General features: G+C 46.8%; 3 protein-coding genes across 12 annotated transcripts in view; 2 read left to right on the top strand and 1 right to left on the bottom strand.

The window, feature by feature from the left end:
* Window positions 1-295: 295 nt before the first annotated feature.
* TPCN3 (two-pore calcium channel 3) lies at window positions 296-15,228 on the bottom strand. 4 transcript variants are annotated; one of them, XM_046938677.1, is made up of 19 exons: window positions 15,092-15,228; window positions 14,238-14,320; window positions 12,728-12,842; window positions 12,055-12,183; window positions 11,694-11,810; window positions 10,500-10,618; window positions 10,202-10,303; window positions 8,824-8,950; window positions 7,601-7,802; window positions 6,833-6,977; window positions 4,858-5,043; window positions 4,387-4,451; window positions 4,020-4,107; window positions 3,659-3,728; window positions 2,875-3,094; window positions 2,513-2,603; window positions 2,070-2,183; window positions 1,573-1,691; window positions 296-831 (listed from the first exon to the last, which is right to left on the bottom strand). In XM_046938677.1, the coding sequence occupies exons 1-19, from the start codon at window positions 15,203-15,205 to the stop codon at window positions 686-688; spliced, it is 2,352 nt and encodes a 783-aa protein (XP_046794633.1). In that variant the 5' UTR covers window positions 15,206-15,228; the 3' UTR covers window positions 296-685. The 4 variants fall into 4 exon arrangements, with proteins under 4 accessions (XP_046794633.1, XP_040552926.1, NP_001137403.2 ...); XM_040696992.2 differs by lacking the exon at window positions 15,092-15,228 and adding an exon at window positions 14,457-14,530 and having other exon boundaries at window positions 8,824-9,058; NM_001143931.2 differs by lacking the exon at window positions 15,092-15,228 and adding an exon at window positions 14,457-14,530.
* On the top strand, window positions 14,580-15,090 carry MTLN (mitoregulin). Its single transcript, XM_046939337.1, has one exon. The coding sequence runs from the start codon at window positions 14,608-14,610 to the stop codon at window positions 14,782-14,784; it is 177 nt and encodes a 58-aa protein (XP_046795293.1). The 5' UTR covers window positions 14,580-14,607; the 3' UTR covers window positions 14,785-15,090.
* Window positions 15,183-21,478, top strand: part of NPHP1 (nephrocystin 1) — a 19,317-nt gene continuing 13,021 nt past the window's right edge. For 5 of the 7 annotated variants that reach the window (NM_001199429.3, XM_015283361.4, XM_015283359.4 and 2 more), the window contains exons 1-9: window positions 15,183-15,272; window positions 15,355-15,419; window positions 17,147-17,207; window positions 17,638-17,774; window positions 17,999-18,209; window positions 18,511-18,612; window positions 19,292-19,383; window positions 20,879-20,921; window positions 21,312-21,396. In NM_001199429.3, coding sequence (NP_001186358.1) covers window positions 15,204-15,272; window positions 15,355-15,419; window positions 17,147-17,207; window positions 17,638-17,774; window positions 17,999-18,209; window positions 18,511-18,612; window positions 19,292-19,383; window positions 20,879-20,921; window positions 21,312-21,396 — 865 coding nt within the window. In that variant the 5' untranslated portion in view covers window positions 15,183-15,203. The remainder of the gene's footprint in view (window positions 15,273-15,354; window positions 15,420-17,146; window positions 17,208-17,637; window positions 17,775-17,998; window positions 18,210-18,510; window positions 18,613-19,291; window positions 19,384-20,878; window positions 20,922-21,311; window positions 21,397-21,478) is intronic. The other 2 variants (XM_025148629.3, XM_015283360.4) reach the window with 1 other exon arrangement.

The following is a 21,478-nucleotide window of genomic DNA, read 5'->3' as shown; positions in this document are numbered from 1 at the left end:
AGCTGTGGGTGCCCCATCCCTGGAGGTGCTCAAGGCCAGGTTGGATGGGACCCTGGGCAGCCTGAGCTGGTGGGGGCAGCCAGCCCAGGGCAGGGGTTGGGGCTTAGTGGTCACTCCTCTGTGCTTCTGTAAGGATCCTATCCGTTGTCATTAGCTCTCAGTTTCAGTAGTGACCTGTTACTGATGAACACAGGCCATGGTCAAGGGCTCTGTGTATGTTAGCAGTTCATCACACAGCGTACCCAGCCACCTCCCATCATTAAACAATAACGGATGTCAATGATTAACTGCTAAATTTAGTGTACTAACAAGAACTGTTTAATGCAGCTTACTTTGCTCCATATATGCATACAAAAGTGCTGTAATACAAGATTCCAGTTACAAGGAATAGGTATTTCATAACATATTGAATACTGCACTTGGCTTGCACAGCCGTATACGCAAACCCTCCACCTGCTCTCCCGTGAGAGCATTTCCAGTTTCCACATTTATGTGAGACTTTACATGAGATAAAGCTCCTTTACATGATAACACCATTTCCTGCATCAGCTGCCCCTTCAACTGCTTAATCTCGTCCATGATGTACCTGACCACAGTGACTGAAGGCAGGCAGCCAGAAAACATGCTGGAAACCCGTGCAGCTGAGGATCAGCTCCTCCTTGTCGACCACTGTTTCTGCCCCCAGTTACACAGCTCTTTCAGAAGTAAGATCACCAGGTACAGCAGTGGCAGGGGACAAGTTTAAGATCTCTTCAAAAGAAGGGCCTTCGTCTTCAAGAGGTATCTCTGCCTCAAACATACGCTGAAGCAGAGCATCAACTGTCCTGTACCCTGGAGGTGGCAAAAGAGTCACTGTAAGCACTGATGTCTGTTTTTTCCAGGATAAGCACCTACCATAATAGAGCTCTTACTCAAAGGCTGCTCCCACTGTTTTACACTACTACAGAAGCAAGAAAACAAATGCCTCAACTGATATTTAATTCTATCTGCTTTTCAACACTTTGAGCACTTGTAAAGAATAGACTCTTATTTTAAAGATTCAGGTACTTCTATTCCCACATTTCCTTTAACAGATTTGTGATCCCAGCCAGCTGGAAAAGTGAGAAGCATGGGTTAAGGGAGCTGCTAAGGTACAGCAAAAAATCTAGTGGAAGAAAAAGCAGGCACTAAACTAGAGAAAAAGCAGTGGATAGTCACCCCGTGATCTAAGCCAGGAGGAGTGCATACAGGAAGGAGAGAAGACAGGCTTCTTAGCAACAGCAAGACCTCAGCCACCAAGGCAGTGTTTCCACAGACTGGCTACTGAAGACAAGCATGCGCTGTAAGAGAGGGGAAGAAAAGCTGCTCCAGAAGTAAAAAGAAACAGCAGAATTCACAGTTCTCAACACAACTCTAGCCAAGTTTTAGCTGCTTTTATGGCTCAAAGAAAGCAGAAGTGCTTGGGAACTTCCTCAGAGACAGGACAACTAACAGGGACAGTTCAGAGCCTTGGCCTTCTGAACAACAACAACAAAAAAGCCATAACAGCAGCAGTCACCACACCTCTGAAAGAACCCACAGGGCAACACTTACGTTTGGAGGCAATTTTAAACACCAGCCCTTTAGGCTGTGCCTTTGTTCCACCTTCTCCCTCAAGGTCATTGTCAGGACTCTCCATGTTATCAAGGAGTTGTTCATCCTGGAGAGCCTCCCTGCACAAGAAAGATCAGAAGTTACCCTACAGGGGCCCACATATACACACCAGCAATGCATACTCTTGGACAAGGCAAGCATCACAGTGATACTGTTAGTCTCCTGCCCCTGGGTGACAGTCTAAAGCCAGAAAAGCTCAGTGAGGCAGACAGTTCATTGTGCTCCCACCTCCAAGGGGAAAGTGGGTTACTTTCTACTACCATCCCTAGATCAAGACCTTTAAGGTCACAACAGATTAGCAAGATCTTTGTGACATGGAAGAGGAATCTCAGTTCACAGCCAGAGATGGAAGAATGCCTCTCCCGCAGTCCCACTGCTCTCACTGGAGTTGCCAAGCCAAGCACACCCAGCACTACTGTTTGAGGGGGCTTGCTTACTCTTGAACTCCCATTCCCAGCTCCTGGATTTTCTGCTCAATGGCTGTCTCCACTTCACTCTTCTCTAGAGAGTACTCCACAAAGAAAGCTTCCAAGATGAATGACACAAAGATGCTGAAAGAAATGAGAAGTAGAATCACATAGCAGCTTTTCCTCACTGGAAATCTTCCAGCTTTGGACATCAACTACTTTGATTCGACAGGCTCATAGCCCAGCTCTAGGTACTGAGGACTTATGGCAATGTCTGCTGGAGATGATGAGCTCTAAGGCAGAGCACAACTCAGTGGAGTTAAGAACAGATGGAAAAGGCTCTTCAAAGAGAGGGGTAGGATGTGTGTCAGAGCAGCACACCATACACAATCTTGAGATCATAAATACTGCTCTGACAAGGGTCAGAGCCACTCTTCACTCCACTAAGGATAAGAGAAAACCAAAAAACTTACTTGACAATAATTATAACCATCACAATGTGGAAGGCAATGAAATAAAGCTTCGCAGGCTGAGCAGTCACGTTGGCAAATCCATTGGCAAAGAGTATAAAAGGGAATTAAGGGCAAAATTGCTATAGGAGATGATCTTGCTCTACAGTAGCGCTAAGGGAGAGACCAGATAATACTTCCTAGCAGTAGCATTCAGGAGGAAGGGAATAACAAGTATTGTGCAGCGAACATTTCTCCATTTTGGTTTGACATCAAAATGTCCATAGGTACATTCAGTACAAGGGAAAAAAAATAGGGCTTAGGGGAGAGGGGAAACATGGGTCACCAAGTTCTAGTTTGTACATTCCACTACAAACAAAGGATATCATGCCACTGATTGACTACAGTAAGCTCCATCAGAACAATGAAGGAAGATGCAAAGTTGTTGAAGTTGTTCTTGCAGTATTTTCCACGGGCAAACAAAGAATCCTTGAGAGCTGGGTTTCCACATTCCAAGGCATAAGGAGCATTTGAGTTCGGAGGGAAGAACTGGATTTTCCCATGGAATAACTCCATACCAATGATAGCAAATATGCAGTACACAACCTGGGAAGAGAAACACCATTACAGGCTTTTCCACCAAGCAGAAAGTCCCATGGCAGGCTTAAAAGCTCCAGCAGGCTTTTCAGTTTTTACTGATACAATGCTCTGCAGAAGAGTAGCATAGCCTAAGAGATTCAGCCCCCTCAAAAGCAACTACTTGACTTATTCCTGCCCAGACTGAAGACCAAATACACAGAAACGAAACATCCTCAAGTCCTAAAATGAAAATCTGTTTTTAAAAAGTGATTTCAGAAAATAGTGTTCTCATTCAGCTTCTTGTCCAAGCCATAGTTTAATTCCTTATAGTATCCAAGGCCTAGACTGCACAGAACATCTTTGCTGTCCCATGGAGGACATAATGCCCTGGCAATTTCTGACCTGGCAACTAGCAGTAACCCAAGCCCTCTGCACATGAAGATGTGCCATAACTAAGAACAAAATGTACACTGAGTTTCAGTGGCCCAATACCCGAACATTTGCATTTATCCTCTTGAAAACGAGACGTGAGACTTAAAATACATTCCTGCTAAACTGAATGCTTTGAGCTAAGGCACCAGCTTTTCTTACCAGAGTCAGCCCTCCAAATGTCAGCATGGTCGGCACGATGTTTATCAGCGTGTTCATGATGACTCGGAACCTACAGCAAATGATTCATGATAACACCTACTGTGGGAAGGCTTTTCTTAAAGCTCATGCTTATTTCTTACATCCCATCCAGCATGAGTTCCCCACATATCCTTATTTATTGCTGCAGAGAGGTTGCAGCAGCTGGGTTCATCCCAGGCAAGTTGAGACAAGGCCTTGGGATATTTTCTGGAATTGCCACGATGAATCTAAAGCAGCCCTACAGAGCAGCTTAAAGCACCACTTCTGCCAGCCTGATCCAGCTTGCCCCACAAACATATCTCTACCCCATTCTGTTCATCACCTTTGAATGCTGTCAACAATCCTTATTAGCCTGAGGACCCTTAATATGAAGACAATGTCCAGGATTCGTTGACTGTTATACTTCGTGGCTGAGAAAAGAAAAAGATTTGTCTTCTGAAAAATAAGCAGCTAAGTGTCAATATAAAGCACATTCTTACAAATGTAAGAGTTATGTCCTTGTTAAACACTTAAAAAAAAAAACATTGGGTAGTCATTAGTGGGGGGGGAGGGGAGGGCTTGGTTCTTAGAAACCCTATAGGAGTTGCATTATCCTGCCAAAAAGCCTCCCAGGACCAAGACTATGGCAAAAGACAACTCAAAACCACCGAGTCTCCCAGATGCATGCAGGCTGCTCAAGCTGCACTTACTCGATTTCAGGGTGGTATTGAGTATCGTTGCAGTCAGGGCAGCAAAGATGATGAGGGTATCAAACCTAGCATAAGGGAAGGCAGTGCTGTTAGATTTGTGGGCAACACAGAATGGGTACTTAGGCTCCCACATGACATAGATGAGAGGAAGAAGGGTAACTACTTTTGTGTGGCAGACAGCCCTGCTTCATCTCAGAATTATTTGCAACAGAGGAAGATGGGAAAGCTTTGTTTAGCAAAATATTTTCCCCTGCCCAGCCACTATTTTCATAAGCTGCAGTCAGATTTGACTGGAGCTAGCAGAGGGGCAGAGAACAGCAGTCAGTTGGACAGGAAAGAGTACAATGTCCTCTCATACATAAACTCATTTTAACTGCATCCTGGAACATGAGCTCTCTCTGGAAGCTTATTTCCTCAGACTTTAATTTCTTGACAAACTGAACACAAAGATCTCATGTAATGCACACTCACCAGTTCCAGAACTGATTTTTGCCAAAGAATGCCCTTGGTTCGTACGTGTATACTTTCAGGAGTATCTCAATTATATATAAAGCAAGGAAGACCCACTCTGCATAAGAAATATAAGGGCTTTCCTCATCCAGAGCAATGAAGACTGCATTTATTAGAATGATCACATCATAAGTCCAAACAAATCCCCTGCAAGCAGAGAGAAAAAAACAACAACAAACAGTCAGCTCACCACTCTCAAGACTCAAGAAGTTAAAAGTCAGTTACTTCAGGAGTTCTTTGCCTCCTCCCTCTGACATTATAATTCAGGTAACTACCCATCAGCTTTTGCAAAACCTGAGTTTTGGAAAGTTACTGCAGAGTTGAGTTTTACTCTTTAAGTCTAGCAGAGAACACAGCCTTCAAGGTACACTACTGTCAGTACTTTCAGCATTAAGCTCTCAGAAATTTATTACAACTGGATTTCCACCAAGTCTAGCAGCATTTATCGTGCAGAAGAACTGGGCAAGTGAAACAAAACTCTGTAAATAAAACTGAGAGGAGATGGATATGCTACAATTAGATAGAACTGAATAAGCTGGGAAAGTGGATGGAGAGAAGTCTCATCGTGTTCAAATGGAAATGCAAAGTCCTGCTGCTGGGGAAGACCAGGAGGAAGGCAGCTGGGGATGGACCAACTCTGAAAAGCAGCTCCACAGAACACCTAGCTGGTGGTGTATGGAGGGGGGGGGGGGGGGGGGGGGGGGGAATATCTTGGTTGACAAGCAGAACGTAAGCCAGCAATGCACCCTGGTGGCAAAGCTGACTAACAGCATCCTGGGCTACCTTAGTAGAAAAGTTGTGAACAGTTGAACGTTCACAAAGTGTTGTGAACAAAGAGTTGAATGCCGAAGGCCTAGTTTGGAGTGCTGTGGCCAGATCTGGGCTTCCCAGCATGAAAGACTGGAACCTACCAGAGCTCGTACAGCAAAGGGGCACAAAAAAACGATTAAAGAATAGAGTAACCTGACACACTGCTGAGAGACCTGGTGATGTTCAGCCTAAAGGAGAGAGAGGTTGGGGGAAGTCTTAATGTGTATAAATACCTGATGGGAGGGTGTAGAGAAGATGGACCCAGACTCTTCTCAGTGGTATCCAGTGAAAGCACAAGAGGCAATAGGCACAAAATGAAATACAGGAAATTCCATTTAAACCAAAAAAAAAAGCTTATTTCCCCTTCTTTTTGACCATTCTCAGTTTTAAACACTGGAACAGGTTGCACAGAGGTTGGAGTCTTTTCTTGCAAATATTCAAAAGTCAAGTGGACACAACCTTGAGTAACCTACTCTACCTGGCCCTGCTTGGAGCAGGGAGGTTACACCTGGCTATCTCTAGAAGTCCTTTCCAACCTCAATAATTTCCACATTTCTGGGAAGGCTCAGATGTGAAGCAGAGCACTAGCAGTGCAAAGTACCAGTTTAATATGAGCTGATGAAACAGTGCAATGGAGATTTACAGCAGACTGCTGACTTAAGATCATCACTTTCATAGAATCGTAGAATGGCCTGGGTTGAAATGGACCACAATGATCATCTAATTTCAACCCCCCTGCTGTGTGCAGGGTCACCAACCACCAGACCAGGCTGCCCAGAGCCACATCCAGCCACTTTCCAGTAAAGCCTTTAGTCTGGTTCTTCTAGGCAGGCCATGAAGTACTCTCTGCTTTCAGGGAAAGCTATTTACACTCAGTACCTATAGAAGAACAAGTGGGATTGGAAGAGACACAGAGCCACCAACATCCAAGCCTACTTTCTTCACACCTAGCAAAAGTAGGCTAAAAGCAGTTAATTCACAGAACATTTCTGAAAGCAGAACCCAGTTTGCCTGAATAGAGATTGTATTTCTCAGCAGGACACCCAGAAGAGTGCTTACTTACAACAGTACTGTTCTGCAGTGCTTTACATGTTAGGAGCTGCTTGCTCCACCAATACAGACTTACCTGTGCCTAACCACGCTGCGCAGGAACTGACTCACTGCTGATCTGTATACACGAGGCATCCACTGCCCCAATGGATGGCTGCGTATTTTCAGGGTAATCACCTGGATGTTCAGCAGATCTGCCAGCTGTAAAAAGGACTTCTTGTCTGCAACAAGGAGAAAGCACTAAACATCAGTCTACTGTCATTTAAAAACAGCCCTGTCTGGCAAACCTACATGCATATAAGTTGCAGCAATCTGGACTCGATACCTCTGCAACCAGCAAAGCACAAGCCCAAAGAGGTATCCACCACAAAACAGGTAGAATTCAGTGCTCAAGCAGTGCCTCTGCCCCATTCCTGACAGACTGGCTCAAAGCAAGGTCAAAAACCAACAAAAACCTTTAATGATCTAGCATGATGAGACTGGCCCATCTCTCCCAGTATTCTGTCTCTAGACAGCACAAAGCAAGTAGCTCTAAAAGAGTATGTGCGACGTTATTTGGAGGAATCTGCTAACAAGGGAAGTCATCTTTGTCCTGTGCTGAGGAAAGGAAGAACCCTTCTTCATAGGGAACTTGGCTTGATGACAAAGGGCCATGAAGAACTGTCCATAGCATACAGCACAGATCCAAAGGACAGCCTTTCAGGACTTGAGTCATCTGGAGAGGGAAGTAAAAGCCCCTCTCGATCCATTACACACTACGAGTCCCAGTGGCACAACCCTGGAACCAGGCTCCTGACCCCAGGCTCCTCCCCAGTCCCTGAGCACGGTGGGCCACACTGCTCACCTATGAAACCCTTCTGCTCATCATCTGAGATGCGTAGCAGCAACTCTCTGTGGGAGTTGCTGATATCAGGAGCCACCAGTTTGACAAGCTGCTTCCACATGGCTTCTCTAACCACAAACTGCGTTCCCTCCTCTTCCTTCAGGAGGTTGAAGGCCTCTATCATCTTGCGGCGCTTCATGTAAGCAAGAGTACGGATCTCATTCTAGAAAGAATGAGAAGATTCAGGCAGCTTCAGTCACACTTTCCCCTTTTTTATCTTATTTCCCTAGCACAGAGATGTAAGAGGAACAAGTTTGGAGTGATACTAGACATGATGTACAACAACAACAAAAAAAAAATCTATGGGGTGATAAGTGCCATTTAATGGGTAGCCATAGGACTCTGGAGGAAATCACTGGATTGCTTACTGTTGGGAGATGCATTGAAACAAACAGAAGGGAAGACAAAGGATAGTATCTAACAGGAAGGAGGTGAGGCAATATCTCCCAACGATCACAGGATCTGCATGCCCACTGGTCACAGAAGGAAAGAGGATATGTCCACACACATTTGTCATCTATAAAGGGAATACTGCTGACATCAGGGGTGGAGATCCTTTTCTGTATGAGATTATAAGCAGACTAAAGAAGCTCATAACCTTGGGAGACTGTAGCCCTGGGAAAAACCTAGCAGGCTGCTTAATGGGTAGGAGAGTCAATCCCCTCATGGGGCATCCAGGAATTTCCAGTTCTCATCCTCTGATTGCACCTACCCAATCTGTGCCTATTCAGCTGATGCAGAAGAAGCAAGGGTTCAGATTTACTTCAACCTTCTTTCACATTTCTCTTGCTCTAAGAGTCCATGCAGTGGCAGAAAAAGCATGTTGTGTACTCACAGCCAACTGAAAATAGTCTGCATTGAAGCAGTGGTTTTCTTTACTAGAACTAATCCTCTAATAGACATAACAGACACGTACCTCCTACCTGTTTCAAACACACCAGGATAGAGTACTTCATTTTCATATACTTAAAATTAGCAGTAATCTCCATTATATGAAAAGCAGACTTGTGCTTTTTATTTGCAGAGAACCAGTGTAGGCTGGAAGCTGTATGTTTATTCAGGAGAAGCTGTTCACCTTCTCCACATCTTGCAGAAGCCTGCCAAGGGGAGGCCAGATGCCCCCATGCAAGGTTACACAGAACAGCAGGCAGTTGCTGATCACAATTCACCCCTCCACCTATTACCTTCAGGTGTTTTTTGTAGTTGTTGTACACAACAGCCAGGAAGAGTGACATGAAGATGTAAGTGTTGACGATGACAAAGGCAATGAAGAACAGGGCATACCAGGAGCTGAAGTCAAACGCTGGCATCCTAGAGGAAAGAGAGATTACTTGCTGAGCAGACAGACGGGGAAATAAACAAAACAAAGCCATCTTCCAGATGAACTGCAGAATGTTTTGGATAGCCAACTGAGACATCCTGGAGGAAGAAAAAGAATAGGATAAAACCAAGAAGCTCTGTGTATTAGTTGAATTACAAAAGTTTAGTTCCACCAAGTTTGAATCCCATGTTTAATCAGTCCCTCACTGATATGATGCAGAAAAGAAAGCACAGATTAAACTTCTGTCAATGTGGCTAAGTTTAGACACACAGAGTCTTGAGGTGAAGCCTCAGTCATACTGAGGAGTTATTGGCTTCAGGGTCCCTCACTGCACTTCTGCTTAGGTTCCCCCGAACAATCTGTATTTCACCATTTAAATACCTGGTGTCCCCATAACACTCCAGTTCTGTTCAGTACATCTCCAGCACACAAATGAGAGTCTCACTCCACCCTCAATCCCATCTTTCCTGACAAAATAGTAATAACTCAGAACAAGTGAGGATCAAAAGTCCAAGCCTCTCGTAAGTTTAACACAGCTGTGCAAGTTACAAAAGTTTGCATACACATCCCTGCAAACATCATGAGAAGAGACATCCAATCACTAGAGCATACTCTTCCTTTTTATGAAGAGGTTCTAATCAAGGAGTTAGGGGATTTGTCTCTTAGACTGACACCTTACTCAGCTGATGGGTCTTCTGGAACGCTCTACTTTCAATACATCTTTTAGAGAAGTCCTCCCAACCTGTGAGGTCAGACCTCAGAATGTGGTTCAGAGGCTATCTATAAAACAGATGGGTAACAATTCATGAAACTCCTACAAGCTGGAGAAGCGAGAGCCCCATTGCCATTCTGGAAGACATTACTTTGCAAAACAGTACTGTTTAACCTGAGACCCTCATAGGATGCACAAAAGACAATGCTCAGATAACTAAGTGTGAGCGCTCACATTTAGCTGTTGCATCAAGATACTTCTTGATTACCTGGTGCCAGAGGGATAGGAAGAAATACAGAATGAGAAAAATACAGTAGCAGAACAAGCAGAGTTTATTTCATGTGTAGGTAGTATTAGAAGATTCTTTCCTGCTCCCCCCCCCCCACATTCCCCAAATGGGCCTAGTAAGTGACATCACCTGCCACATATGCTGATCACAGCTTTATATCACACAGTTGTTAGTTTTCCTACCACTAGGAGCAGGACACCTGCATCTGCAACACAAGGACTACAAGCTTAGCATACATACATGACATCCGGGCTGTTTGCTGTCGTCACCAACACATAGAGGTCGAACACAATTTCTAGGTAGTCTCTAAAATATGGTAAGCCTTCTGCTGTCTGGAGGTTCCTGGGAAGAAGGCAACAACCTGGTGTTAAGCACAGAGACCACATCCCACTCCAGAAACTACAGGTATCAGCACTCTGTGTTTAGTAGAAATCATCTGGAGTTGCCAGATCCCTTCTGTTCAGGAGGAATCACAGCCGTTCATTCCCCCCCCCATACTCTGAACAACAACAATAAAAAACAAAAAGTGTTTTCACACCTCTCACCAAACAGCTTCAGGGCCATGAGGGAGAACATGAGAAGGCTAAACATGAAAAGCAAGAAGACATAGGTGATCTCTGGCAGTGTGTTGCGGATGCTGCGGAAGGCTCTTCGAATCTGTCAGGGACAATGGAATTGTTTAGAAGCAGCACCCACTTTTCCTATCACCATCCTATCAGGACAGAACATCTACACGGGGACAGGCAAGCACAGTGGGACACAGGGCCTTGTCAGTTGCCAGGAAGGAAGGATTCTGACTGCATGACTTCTTCCTAGTCTTACACAAGTTTGCCTAGAATAACCAAGAGGAAAGCCCTGCTACTCAGGCAAACCTGTGCAAGAGTACCAGGGCTTTCCTCTTCATTCTCCCAGTTTGTGTTGCATCATGAACTCAGACAATGGACAGACAGCCCTGTGGCACCACTGAAGTGCTCTTGCTCTACAGGACTGATCAGAGACAGAAGTCTGTCACTCCAGGGCACTAAACATGCCCCGAGCTTGAGAGTTTAGCTGCTCCCTCCTGAAGGCCTCCACAGTGTAACAGTTTATTTGCAAGTCAGGACAGAATAGACTTGGGTAGCAGGGCAAAGATCTCCCTGTGACAGTAGAGACCAGAGTCCAAACCATCCATCTGGACCACAAGCTCAGTTTGGAGAACTGTGAAACATTTGTGCTTGTTTGCCCAGAAGACTACCAGAAATAAGTAACCTGACCCCAGTCCCAAGGAGAAACAGTTTTCTTGTACGTATTGCTTGCATTTACTACTTCTGAGAGCAGCAACTAACTGCTTGCAAACAGAGACTGGTCTTCCATACAGGCTGAAGAAATCAGCCTGTAGGCTGAGCTTATGAGAAACATTCTTTCCTCCATGCAGTGTTAGCCTTTAACAAAGATGACATGACAGCACTGTGTATGGCAAGATGCTCTGGTTTCAGTCTCAAGCATGCTCAGGGCTCTGGACAGCAGCAACCCAGTCTACAGGCTTAGGAAGATGCTTTGCAGTACTTTTCACTATGCCCAAACAGCATCCCCGTGAATGTACCCTTTTCTCCATCTCAAAGTCTTGCTCCAGGTCACCTCAGAGAAATTCACTTCAAGGAGTCTGAATTCTGCTATTCTACTACATTCCCTTGGTTCTCAGAAAGCAGCACGCTGTTCACAAGCAGAAATTCCCATTAAATCCATTCCTTACCTGGCGACTCTCTGCAAAGTTGATCAGGAAGATGGGCCTCACTATTCTCGACCATCGAACACTCTTTATGTTGTATATCCTGAGGGCCCCATATATGGCCAAATCAGTCAGAGATAGCTGTAGAAGAAAAAGGATGAAAATCCACAGGAATAAGGTTGGAAACATGTATGAGCTAATCCAGTTATCTTCACCATCTAGGCAAGCCAGATGCACATACAACAGGTTTGTGAGAACAGGCTGATGTGCCAGTTGGTTTGGCCGTGGCTCTTGCACAGCAGACCCCAGAAAAGACACAGGAGGAACTAAAAGTTGCCTCCACATTGCCCAGCTCAATCCTTGTGACTCCCGAGACCTAACTCACCAGGATTGCAACCATGATGCAGATGTTCTTAGTATCCTTCCAAAATACATTACGATGGGTGATTTTTGCAAAATGCATCAGTCGGCCAAAGAACACCAGAAGGCACAACACCTCCACTAAAGAAGTGGCCTGCAGACAGAAAAGGGACTCCAGTCAGAACTAACAAAAGCAATGCTTGTCCTCTTCATACAGATAAGGATTCTCAGGCTGAGGTGCAGACGAGAGAAAAAAATATATAGGGTCCATATAAAAATTTTGCCAGTGAGTTTTGCTGCTGGCTGTTCTACAGGCTCAAATATGGCAACAGTTTTAGGTTTCCTTTGTGAAACTCCCTGCTGAGTGCAGGTTAGAGCCAGTAACTTTGTATTTGGTTAGGATTTAAAGAGTACATCAATCACAAACACTGGTGCAGAAACAGAAAATAAAGGCTGAAGGTGTGGAAGGGAACAGTGCAACATTGCCTGATCACATCAGCCATTGTGGATGTCCACAGGACCATATCTAGTTTTTAATGCCCATTTTTGCCCCCATTCCAGCATATGGGAAGTATGAACAGGAAGATCATCAGCAGCCACCTCCTTACACCTTGATAACTTGTCTCAAGCATGAAATATACCACTGAGCCAACACAAAAGTAGTTGCGTTATTGCTTCTGCACTGCCTGGAAACTCACCAGGAAAGGGAGTGGATACACAGCAGGTTCTTCAAACACTGCAAGGGAGAGGTTGAGAAAGATGAAGAAGTAGGTGGCTGTTCGCATAAACCAGCGGTTATAGAGATAATAAAGCCTGTAGAGAGAAGGCAGTGACACCATAAGTAAGGGATTCAGCGTATGTACCCACATGGTCAGCAAGTCTGTCTTGGAAAAACAGCACACACTTCCCAAACAGTAAAGGAAGAAGGGTGCATCAGCATAGATAGAACAGGGAAGTGTTCAAAAGTTTCTGCCACAGTACACTTTTCTATGTACACACACACAAGTCAAGAAGTTTTCTGTCCCCTCTAGCAAAGCCTCTGATGACTGCTGATATTAATCATGAACACATCCAGTTCTCAGTCTTCCACAGGAGGCTGCAATAGCGGCTCCTTTTGGAGCACAGGCACAGGAAGAGCACGGGGTTTCTCTGCTAATATAATAGGTTGCCTGCATTGCCAGGTAATCATCTCACCTGCTCAGTAATAACCCCAGACAAAGGTACAAGGCAGGTGATAAAAATGGATGACAACACTGTCCTTAACAACAACACTAAGACATCACCATGTAAAACCCGCTCATTTCAGCCACTCAGAGTTAACATACTTGGGCAGTACAAAACTCATTGAAGCTTCAATAGCTAAGCTAAGAGAATTAAGAGTGTGACTGATGTTGTACCAGCAGCTAATTGGGAGAGCCAGTATTGCAGGCAAAATAGCTTTGGTTTTGGGAATTTCACTTGCCTGACTGCAAATTAACAAGTTTTTAGTGACTTCTTGCCTCTAGCAGCTACTGCCCTTGCTAAAAAGCACCTGAGCAGAGACACCTCAAGCTCCTAGAATTAGCTGAAGTGTTGGTGCACATGGGGCTGTTGCCCCTATTACCAAGCCAGCTAGCACAGGGCTGTTCTCCTACCCAGCTACCAGAACCCTGCCACTCACGCCCCACGCAGTCACCTTCCAGCACTTCTTTCCATGCAGGCAAGCACTAAGCTGTCCATACTTATTATCTCTACTAGCACTACAGCTTCATTTTGTTTTTTACCTCCGGAAAAAAAGAAAGAAAGAAAGAAAAGTTTTCATTCGTCTTCCTATAAGGTGCATTGAGTTGTATTTAATATACACATTCCAGCTTAAATCCAGCCCTCTACAGTCCCACCCAAGAAGGCCTCTCAGCATCCCATCTTGGCCAGCCTCACAACCACCATACAGCTCAGCACACCTCTGCAGACACAGGCTGGCTCCCTCCAACAGAGGACTGCTGAGGTTGGAAAAGACCTCTGAGCTCATTAAGTCCAACCCCAACCCATCCCCGCTGACCGTGCCCCTCAGTGCCACATCCCTACGGCTCTGCAACACCTGCAGGGACGGCAGCCCCAGCACCTCTCTGTGCAGCTGTGCCGCTGCCTCACCACTCTTTGGGAGAAGGAACTCACCCCAGCCACCCCCCCATACTGCCTGCAGGAGCAGAGCCCCGCAGACCCCCTTACCTGACAGCCTCAGGGGAAGTCTTAAAAGGAATATTTCTGTTGTACTGAGCATCAGAGACAAACGCTGCAGCCAGCAGGAGCTCCTAGGAAAGAAACAGGAGTCAGGGGGAGCTGGGGGGCGAGAGAGATACCCCAGGCAGACTCCCCCCCACCCCAAGGAGGAGCACAGGCTACGCTGCACCCCCTGCCACCGCCCCCAGCCCGAGGCGAGAGCGCTACCTGCGAGGCAACCTCAGCCATGGCCAGGGAAACGCTTCACCCCTCCCGCCAGCCCCGCGGCATTTAACGGGCCCGCCCCCGCCGGCGGAAGCGGGAGGCGGAGGGCCGGGAGGAGGAGGGGCCGCCTGCAGCGCACGTCCCCGCGGCCCCGATGGCGCTGGAGGCGCTGAGGCCGCGCGTCGTGCGCTGGGCGCTGCTGGCCGCCTTCGCCGCCGGTGTGCTGGTGGGCTGGCAGGCCGCCCGCGCCCGCCGCCGCTTCCTCCGCTGGCGACAGAGCCGCCTGCAGCGCCGCCTGGACGCCGCCCGGGAGCAGCTGGAGGCGGCCTGAGCCCGGCACCGCCGCCCTCCCCTCCGCTCCCGTTCCCTCCCCGCGCCGGCCGCCCCGTGCTCGGCGTCGCCGTGCATCGGAGCGCTGCGTCTCCGCCGCTTGGCGACGCCCGGGGCCGCTGCTGATCCAACGGCCAGAACCGATCGCACCGCGGCCTCGTCGCTCCGATCGGTGAGGACAGGGCACGGGGACGCGCGCAACGAGCGACGGATCTCGGCGTGACAGAACGCGAGTGGGAAGGACCGCGCGGGGGTGACCGAGCAGCGCGCTGGCGGTACGAACGGGAGCATTAAATCAGTGCTTGTACGTTGGGCTCGCAGCGTGTTTCTACACCCCGCCCGCACACCGGGCTCGGGCCCAGCGCGCGCGAGCTCCCGGAAGTGACGTCATTTCCGAGCGCCGCCCGTTGCCTAGCGACCATGACGGGGCGGCGGGCGCGCAGCCCGCTGCAGCGAGTGCAGCGACAGAGCCGGGAGCTGCGGGCACAGGTACCGGCACCGGCAGTCGCTCCGCAGCTTCGCCACCGGGGAGTCCCTTCCGGCAGCTGACGGCGCCTCTCGTGTGTTGCAGGTGGAAGCGCTGCGGGGAGAGGGCGCGGACGCAGCCGTCGGGCGGCGAGCGGCCCTGAGGCAGAGGTGAGGCGGTGCCTGTGGGGCGCTTGGCGATGCCCGGAGCGTCGCCGCTGTGAGCAGCGGTCATGCACGGGCTCAGTGCTGGAGATGGCTTGAAGGGACCTTAACGATCATTGAGCATCAACCCCCTGCCGTGAGCTGGCTGCCCCTCACCTGACCCGGCTGTCCAAGGCTCCATCCAACCGTGGGCACCACCAGGGATGGGGCTTCCTCAGTTCTCTGGGCAGCCCTGTGCCAGCCTCACAGCCTCTGAGTGAAAATTTCCCTTAATGTCTAACCTGAAACTCCCCTCTTTTACTTTAAAGCCATTCTGCTTTGTCCTAACACTATCAGACTGTAAAAAGTTGCTCCCCCTCCTGCTTATGAGTTCCCTTTGAGGCACAGTAAGGCCACAGTGAGGTCTCCCTGGAGCCGTCTCTTCTCCAGGCTGAACAAGCCCACCTCCCTCAGCCTTTCTTCACAGGAGAGGTGCTCCAACTTTCTGAGCACCTTCATGGCCTTCCTCTGGACTCACTCCAACAGCTCTGCATCCTTCTTGTACTGGGGGCTCTGGGCCTGTATGCAGTACTGGTGGGGGCCTCATGAGGGCAGAGCAGAGAGGAGACAATCCTCTCCCTGCTGCCAGCCACCCCTCTGTTGATGCAGCCCAGGACACTGTTGGTCTTCTGGGCTGCAAGCGCACACTGCTGGCTGATGTCCAGCTTTTCGTATATACCAGGACCCCCAAGTCCTTTTCTGCGAGGCTATTCTCAGTGAGTTCTTCTCCCAGTCTGTGCACATACCTGGGATTGCCCTGGTCCAAATACAACACCTTGCACTTGGCCTTGGTTGGTTCACGCAGGCCCACCTCTCAAGCCTGTCCAGGTCCCCCTGTATGGCATCCTTTCCCCTGTTGCATCAACTACACCACTCAGCTTGATGTTATCAGCAGACTTGCTGGGGGCACACTCAATCCCACCGTCAGCGTCATTGATAAAGATATTGAAGTAGACATCCAAAGACAGACCCTTGGGGGACACCACTTGTCACCTGCCTCCACTTGTGCTATGCCAGGACACAGAACCAGGTCTCTCTTGCTGAGGCTCAGCCTGGGAAGTCACCAGAGCCTCTATTTAATGCAGTGTTACCTGGTCTTTTGGGCGTTATAGAATGCAGGGGTTCGATGCTGAGGAACTTGCATGGTGCAGTGGCACTCCTGCCTTCCCCGTTTAGCACTAGGCTAGGGCAGCAGCAATGGGCTTCCTCAGCACTCTGCCCAGTGCTGGGTTTGGGTAGTGATAGCAGTTGCCTGTGAAGTGATGTAGCATTGGTAAGCACATAGGCTGTTTGAATTCCTCAAGGCTGAAGTTGTTTTAAGTGGGAACTTACACATCACAGGTAATATGCAGTTAAGCTGTGCATCCCTTTGTTCTTCAGGGATTCTTGTGTGAATGATTGTCACCATGAACTTGTCAGAGCCAGGACATAATCTCATTCAGTCCTTCTCCAAATTTTCTGCTGATGCTGCTGCTTCTTGAGTTTTGTTAAAACACTGCTTCCAAGGAGACACTAAACACTTGGTTTATGAATGATAGGCAGGGAATTGTACTGGTATTTTTTTGTAAAGCTTTGTGTGCATACAGCTGTGAGAAGGTATGGGCATCTAAATATACGTTTCAGTGATTTTGCATGATTTCAACGTCCTGTCAATCAGATTTAAGATAATGCTGTCTGTCTTGCTTTCAATGCAGATGTTTTCAGCTGCAGAAACTGGTGGATGAGAATATAAATACTCTTCATAGTTTGAAAAAAAGTAGGTATAGAGACTTGCTAATGGTTTTCTCTGTAACATATTGTGGTAAATATTCAGAGAATGCTAACCTTCTTCAATTTTAGATGCCTCAGGACAAAAGTAATGCCTAGCACTGCATAACCTATGAGTGGGATTTCTGAGATTCATTTATACTATCTAAAAACATATTTTTAATGCTTTGTTATGTGCATTAAAATATTTATCCACCCAATATGTTTAAAGATGTTTATCAACCAACTCCATTGTATTGGGAGTGGAGAATATAGATTGAAAATATACCGTGAAATTTCATCTTGTTGAAGTAAAAGGCAAGAAAAATGTCACTAAACAGGGAGTCATCACTGCTGTGGAATATCAAAACTCATGAGACGTGTCTGTAAAACTATCTTTATAGGGAAACTTTAAATTTCTTGTATTTTCTTTTCTCAGGCTGACGAGCCTGCACCTGTGGGGAACTATAATCAGAGGAAAGAAGAAGAAGAAAAGCTATTGCTAAAGTTGTCCCAGCAGCTGCAGAAATTTTGTCATATCTTGGATCAGGATAATGTGGCTACAAATGACACAGTGTAAGTAACCCAAACAAAGCATCTGTACTTTAATAGTATCGTACATGCAGCACTGGAAAGGACCCTCAAAGACTGCTTATCCTCCTTATTAGCTATTAAAAATTGCAGAAGAGCTGGCTTTTCTGGTTTTTGTTTGTTTGTTTGTTTTGTTTTTAATTAATGAAGTCAAGAAAGCCTCGCTGCAGTTTTAATGTTAAATAAAAAGTTTGATTTATTTTGGGTAGGAGCGAGGGACGTCAGAAAGATCCTCAAAGAGAAGACAAAGTTAAAGAAGAGGCTGAGAGTGCTGATGACAATGGAGAAAGCAGTGAGGAAGGAGAAAGTGAAGAAACAGATGAGGAAGATGAGGATAAATTGTTGGATGATCCTGATGTTAAAGAATGCATTGCAGTGGGAAACTTTAATGCACAGCAGGACGGGGATCTCACATTTACGGTAAGTAGGTCTCTGCAAAAATCTATTGCCATGTTGGTACTGCAGATCATTCTGTATTAAGTGGTAGCAATAATTAAATCCTATGCTTTTGGGATTCAGAAGGATTTGAGGAAGAAAAGCTTTCCCCAGTCTGCATTTCCCTTAGTGGAGTTCAGTGTTCTCTTGCCTCTTTCTGTAGCAGCAGAGTCTGTACGTGTAGTCTGTGACCTGTGGGGAAAAACTGAATTGTTATTCAAACTGTGTTTGGCATCATTTTGAAATATTTGGTTGTCTTTTTTCTTCGTCTCTCCTAATGGCAAAGAAAGGTGAAGTCCTGCTTATACATGATAAGAAGGCGGATGGCTGGTGGGTAGCCGAGAACTCAAAAGGGGAGAGAGGCCTCGTGCCTAGAACCTATCTTGCGGTTAGTGTGCTGCAACCTTCTTCTGTTCTAGTCTCACCTCTGTAGTGTTATGTACATTAATCATCATATAGCTGCATGAAATTGGTCACAGTGCTTATGTGTGCACACAGCAGTATTTTAGTGCCATAATCTTTGCCACTAAATATCAGCTCTGAAGACTCCAAGCTGTCGTGGAGTAATGCTTGCTTTTCATGATTCTTATAAAGTGTCAGTTCACATAAAAGCTGGATAATATTATGATTTGACGGGAGAAGACTTTTTCAGAAATTGATTTTTTCAAGTTTTGCTCCCTTCCCCTGTTTTTTAATGGCTTACTTGTGTTAGTGTATTTATTCTTGGGTATGTATCCAATGGACAGCTGTGATGGACATGTAAATGTGGGTACACAATTTGGCTCTACTGAGCCCTGCTAGACTGACCTTTATACTGTGGAACAGCGCTTTTCAGAACATAGGGTTTGTTGGGTAGCTAACTTTTCTAGCTTAGAGTGCCTTTGTAGGAATACTTCAATCCCCTGCTGTAGCTGCAGAACTAAGGGCAGTGTTGTTCAGTGACAGTCATTATGGACAGAATATCTCCTCTTCTAAGCCATTCACGTGTGCTGTGGTTGGAGAAAACATTTTTAAGAGCAGAACTGTGAAAAAAGCCAGCACTTGTCCTTTCTGAATCTGAATTACAGGTCCATAATGAAGATGAAGAAAACCAAGAGGAAAGTGATGAACACATAGAAGTGGTGGATGAAACAGCAGATGGTACTGAAATTAGAAAAAGGTAAATGGAATGATGCAAAGGCAAATAAGTATAAAGTTGGCCAACTGCCACCCTCATAGCAACCACCAGGTGCTGGGGGCTGCCAAGGCCTTTCCCGTCCCGTGGTGCTGCCCTGCAGTGAGAGGTGGGGCTACCATGAGCTGCCATGAGGACGCCAGTCCCAGTCCTGCCCTCTTCCTCAGGGCTCACCTGGAAGCCACAGGGAGCTCAGGTCTGTCTGCTGGACTCCTCCTGTTGTCCTGGCATGGCAGCAGCTCAGAGGATAGCAGTCCAAGTCCTTCCCTTTTCCTCAGAGCTCGGGAAAGAAGGGGTGGGTGGTCTTGGGGAAGGATGAGGATGGGGGACGGGGAAGGAAGGGTAATAGGGAGCAGCAGCTGGCACCGGGGCTCTCCGGTGGATGGTGACATTTCAGCGCCGAGATGGAAATCGAGAGCCCCTGGTGTGCCGCCAGCGGATGTACTGACATCTCCACGCAAGCATGATGTTACAGTGCTTGCCTGGCTCTGATGGAGGTGGATCCACCTTCATTGTTTCTTCCTCTGGAGGCACATCCACCTCCATGGGCTCAATGTTGTCCTTGGGTGGATCAACATCCATTGGCTCAGGTTTGCTGCTGCTCCCCTGAACCCTTCTTGGGTGGGGGAGGATCCATGGTGGGAAGGGGGAAGGCTCCTTCTAAATTGCCGCTTCTTGTGCCAGAAGGCTGCACCACAACGCGAGTCTGTTAGAGACTGGTGTTTCATTGTCAGGGTCCCCATATTTATAGTGGTTGTCAGGAAGGTGGCTTGTGACATTACAGAGCCATGGCAGTGTGACCCTAAGAATGTCCCATGACAACCAGAACATGGATGTGTTGGGCACATGGGATGTGTCCCATGGCCTGAGGGGTGCCTCAGTTGTCACTGATGGGATTCTGCAGGGCTCCGTTTTCAAACCAGTTCTCTTTAATGTTTTCATCAATGACTCCAATGAAGATCTGGACGTTATATTAAGTAAATTTGTGGATGATGCAAAACTGGCAGGAGTGTTGGCTCCCTTAAGGGTAGAGAGGCCTCGTCCCAAGATCTTGACAAATTTGAGGGTGGTCACCATCTGCGTGAAGAAGAGCAAATGCTGGTCCTGCACCTGGGATGGGGCAGCCCCGGCTCTGTGTACAGATGGGGGGATGAGGGGTTGGGGAGCAGCCCCATGGAAAGGAATCTGGGGGTTCTGGCTGGCGGCGGGTTGAACCTGAGCCAGCAGTTTTTTCTCAGTTGTATAAAATTCAATTTTCAGACACACTTACTTTGGCAGGATCTTTTGAGAGTTTTGGGGGGGGGTTGGTGTTGTCTTTTTTTTTTTTTTTTTTTCTTTTTGCCTTAAAATATGATTGGGTCATGTGTCAACTCATGTTTCAGCTCACTAGACACTACAGCAAGCATGTATTTAGTGTTCAGATTTTTGTCCACGTGACAATAACGTGTTATGAAAGAAAAATATTTCTTTTTTCTTCCAGAACAGACTCTCACTGGAGCGCTGTAAGAAAAGCTATCACCGAGGTAGGCGTATCTCCTACATAGCAGTGTAATCTACCGTAATGTTAATTATTTTTTAGACAAGATTTGACTTTTACTAAGCACCATGTCTCATAGTATAGGCCATTGTTTTTAATTAACACCAGTTCTTTTTCATGGGTGTGATTTTTTTTTTTGTTAACAGGCTGCACTACTGCTGCATTATAATGGAAGGGGGATTTAACAAAATGACTCTGGGGTCATACACAACAAAAAGTAAAAGTCATTCCTTGGACTGGATCAAACCAGCTTCAAAGTAGAGTTAGGTGACTGATACCTCAGGTCTTTGATAGTGGTTGTGTATGAGCTGTACATTAGAATTGAATTAGCTGTTGAATGGCAGGAACACAAATAGCCACTTTTGTTTTTTAATAGAGTGACACAGTAGAGATATTGGCAACCATGGGAGCTGTTCCTACAGGATTCCGTCTATCCACACTTTCCCAGCTCTTAGAAGAAGGTAAGGTTTTCTCACAACAACTGCACTGCAGGATTTACAGGTGTCTGTAGTGAGTTTTTTAGTCCTATAGGATAGTAACTGG

This window comes from Gallus gallus, chromosome 3 (assembly GCF_016699485.2).
Source record: "Gallus gallus isolate bGalGal1 chromosome 3, bGalGal1.mat.broiler.GRCg7b, whole genome shotgun sequence".
NCBI classification, from domain to species: domain Eukaryota; kingdom Metazoa; phylum Chordata; class Aves; order Galliformes; family Phasianidae; genus Gallus; species Gallus gallus.
The sequence above is the reverse complement of the archived record's forward strand: the minus strand, read 5'-3'. Positions and strand labels throughout refer to the sequence as shown.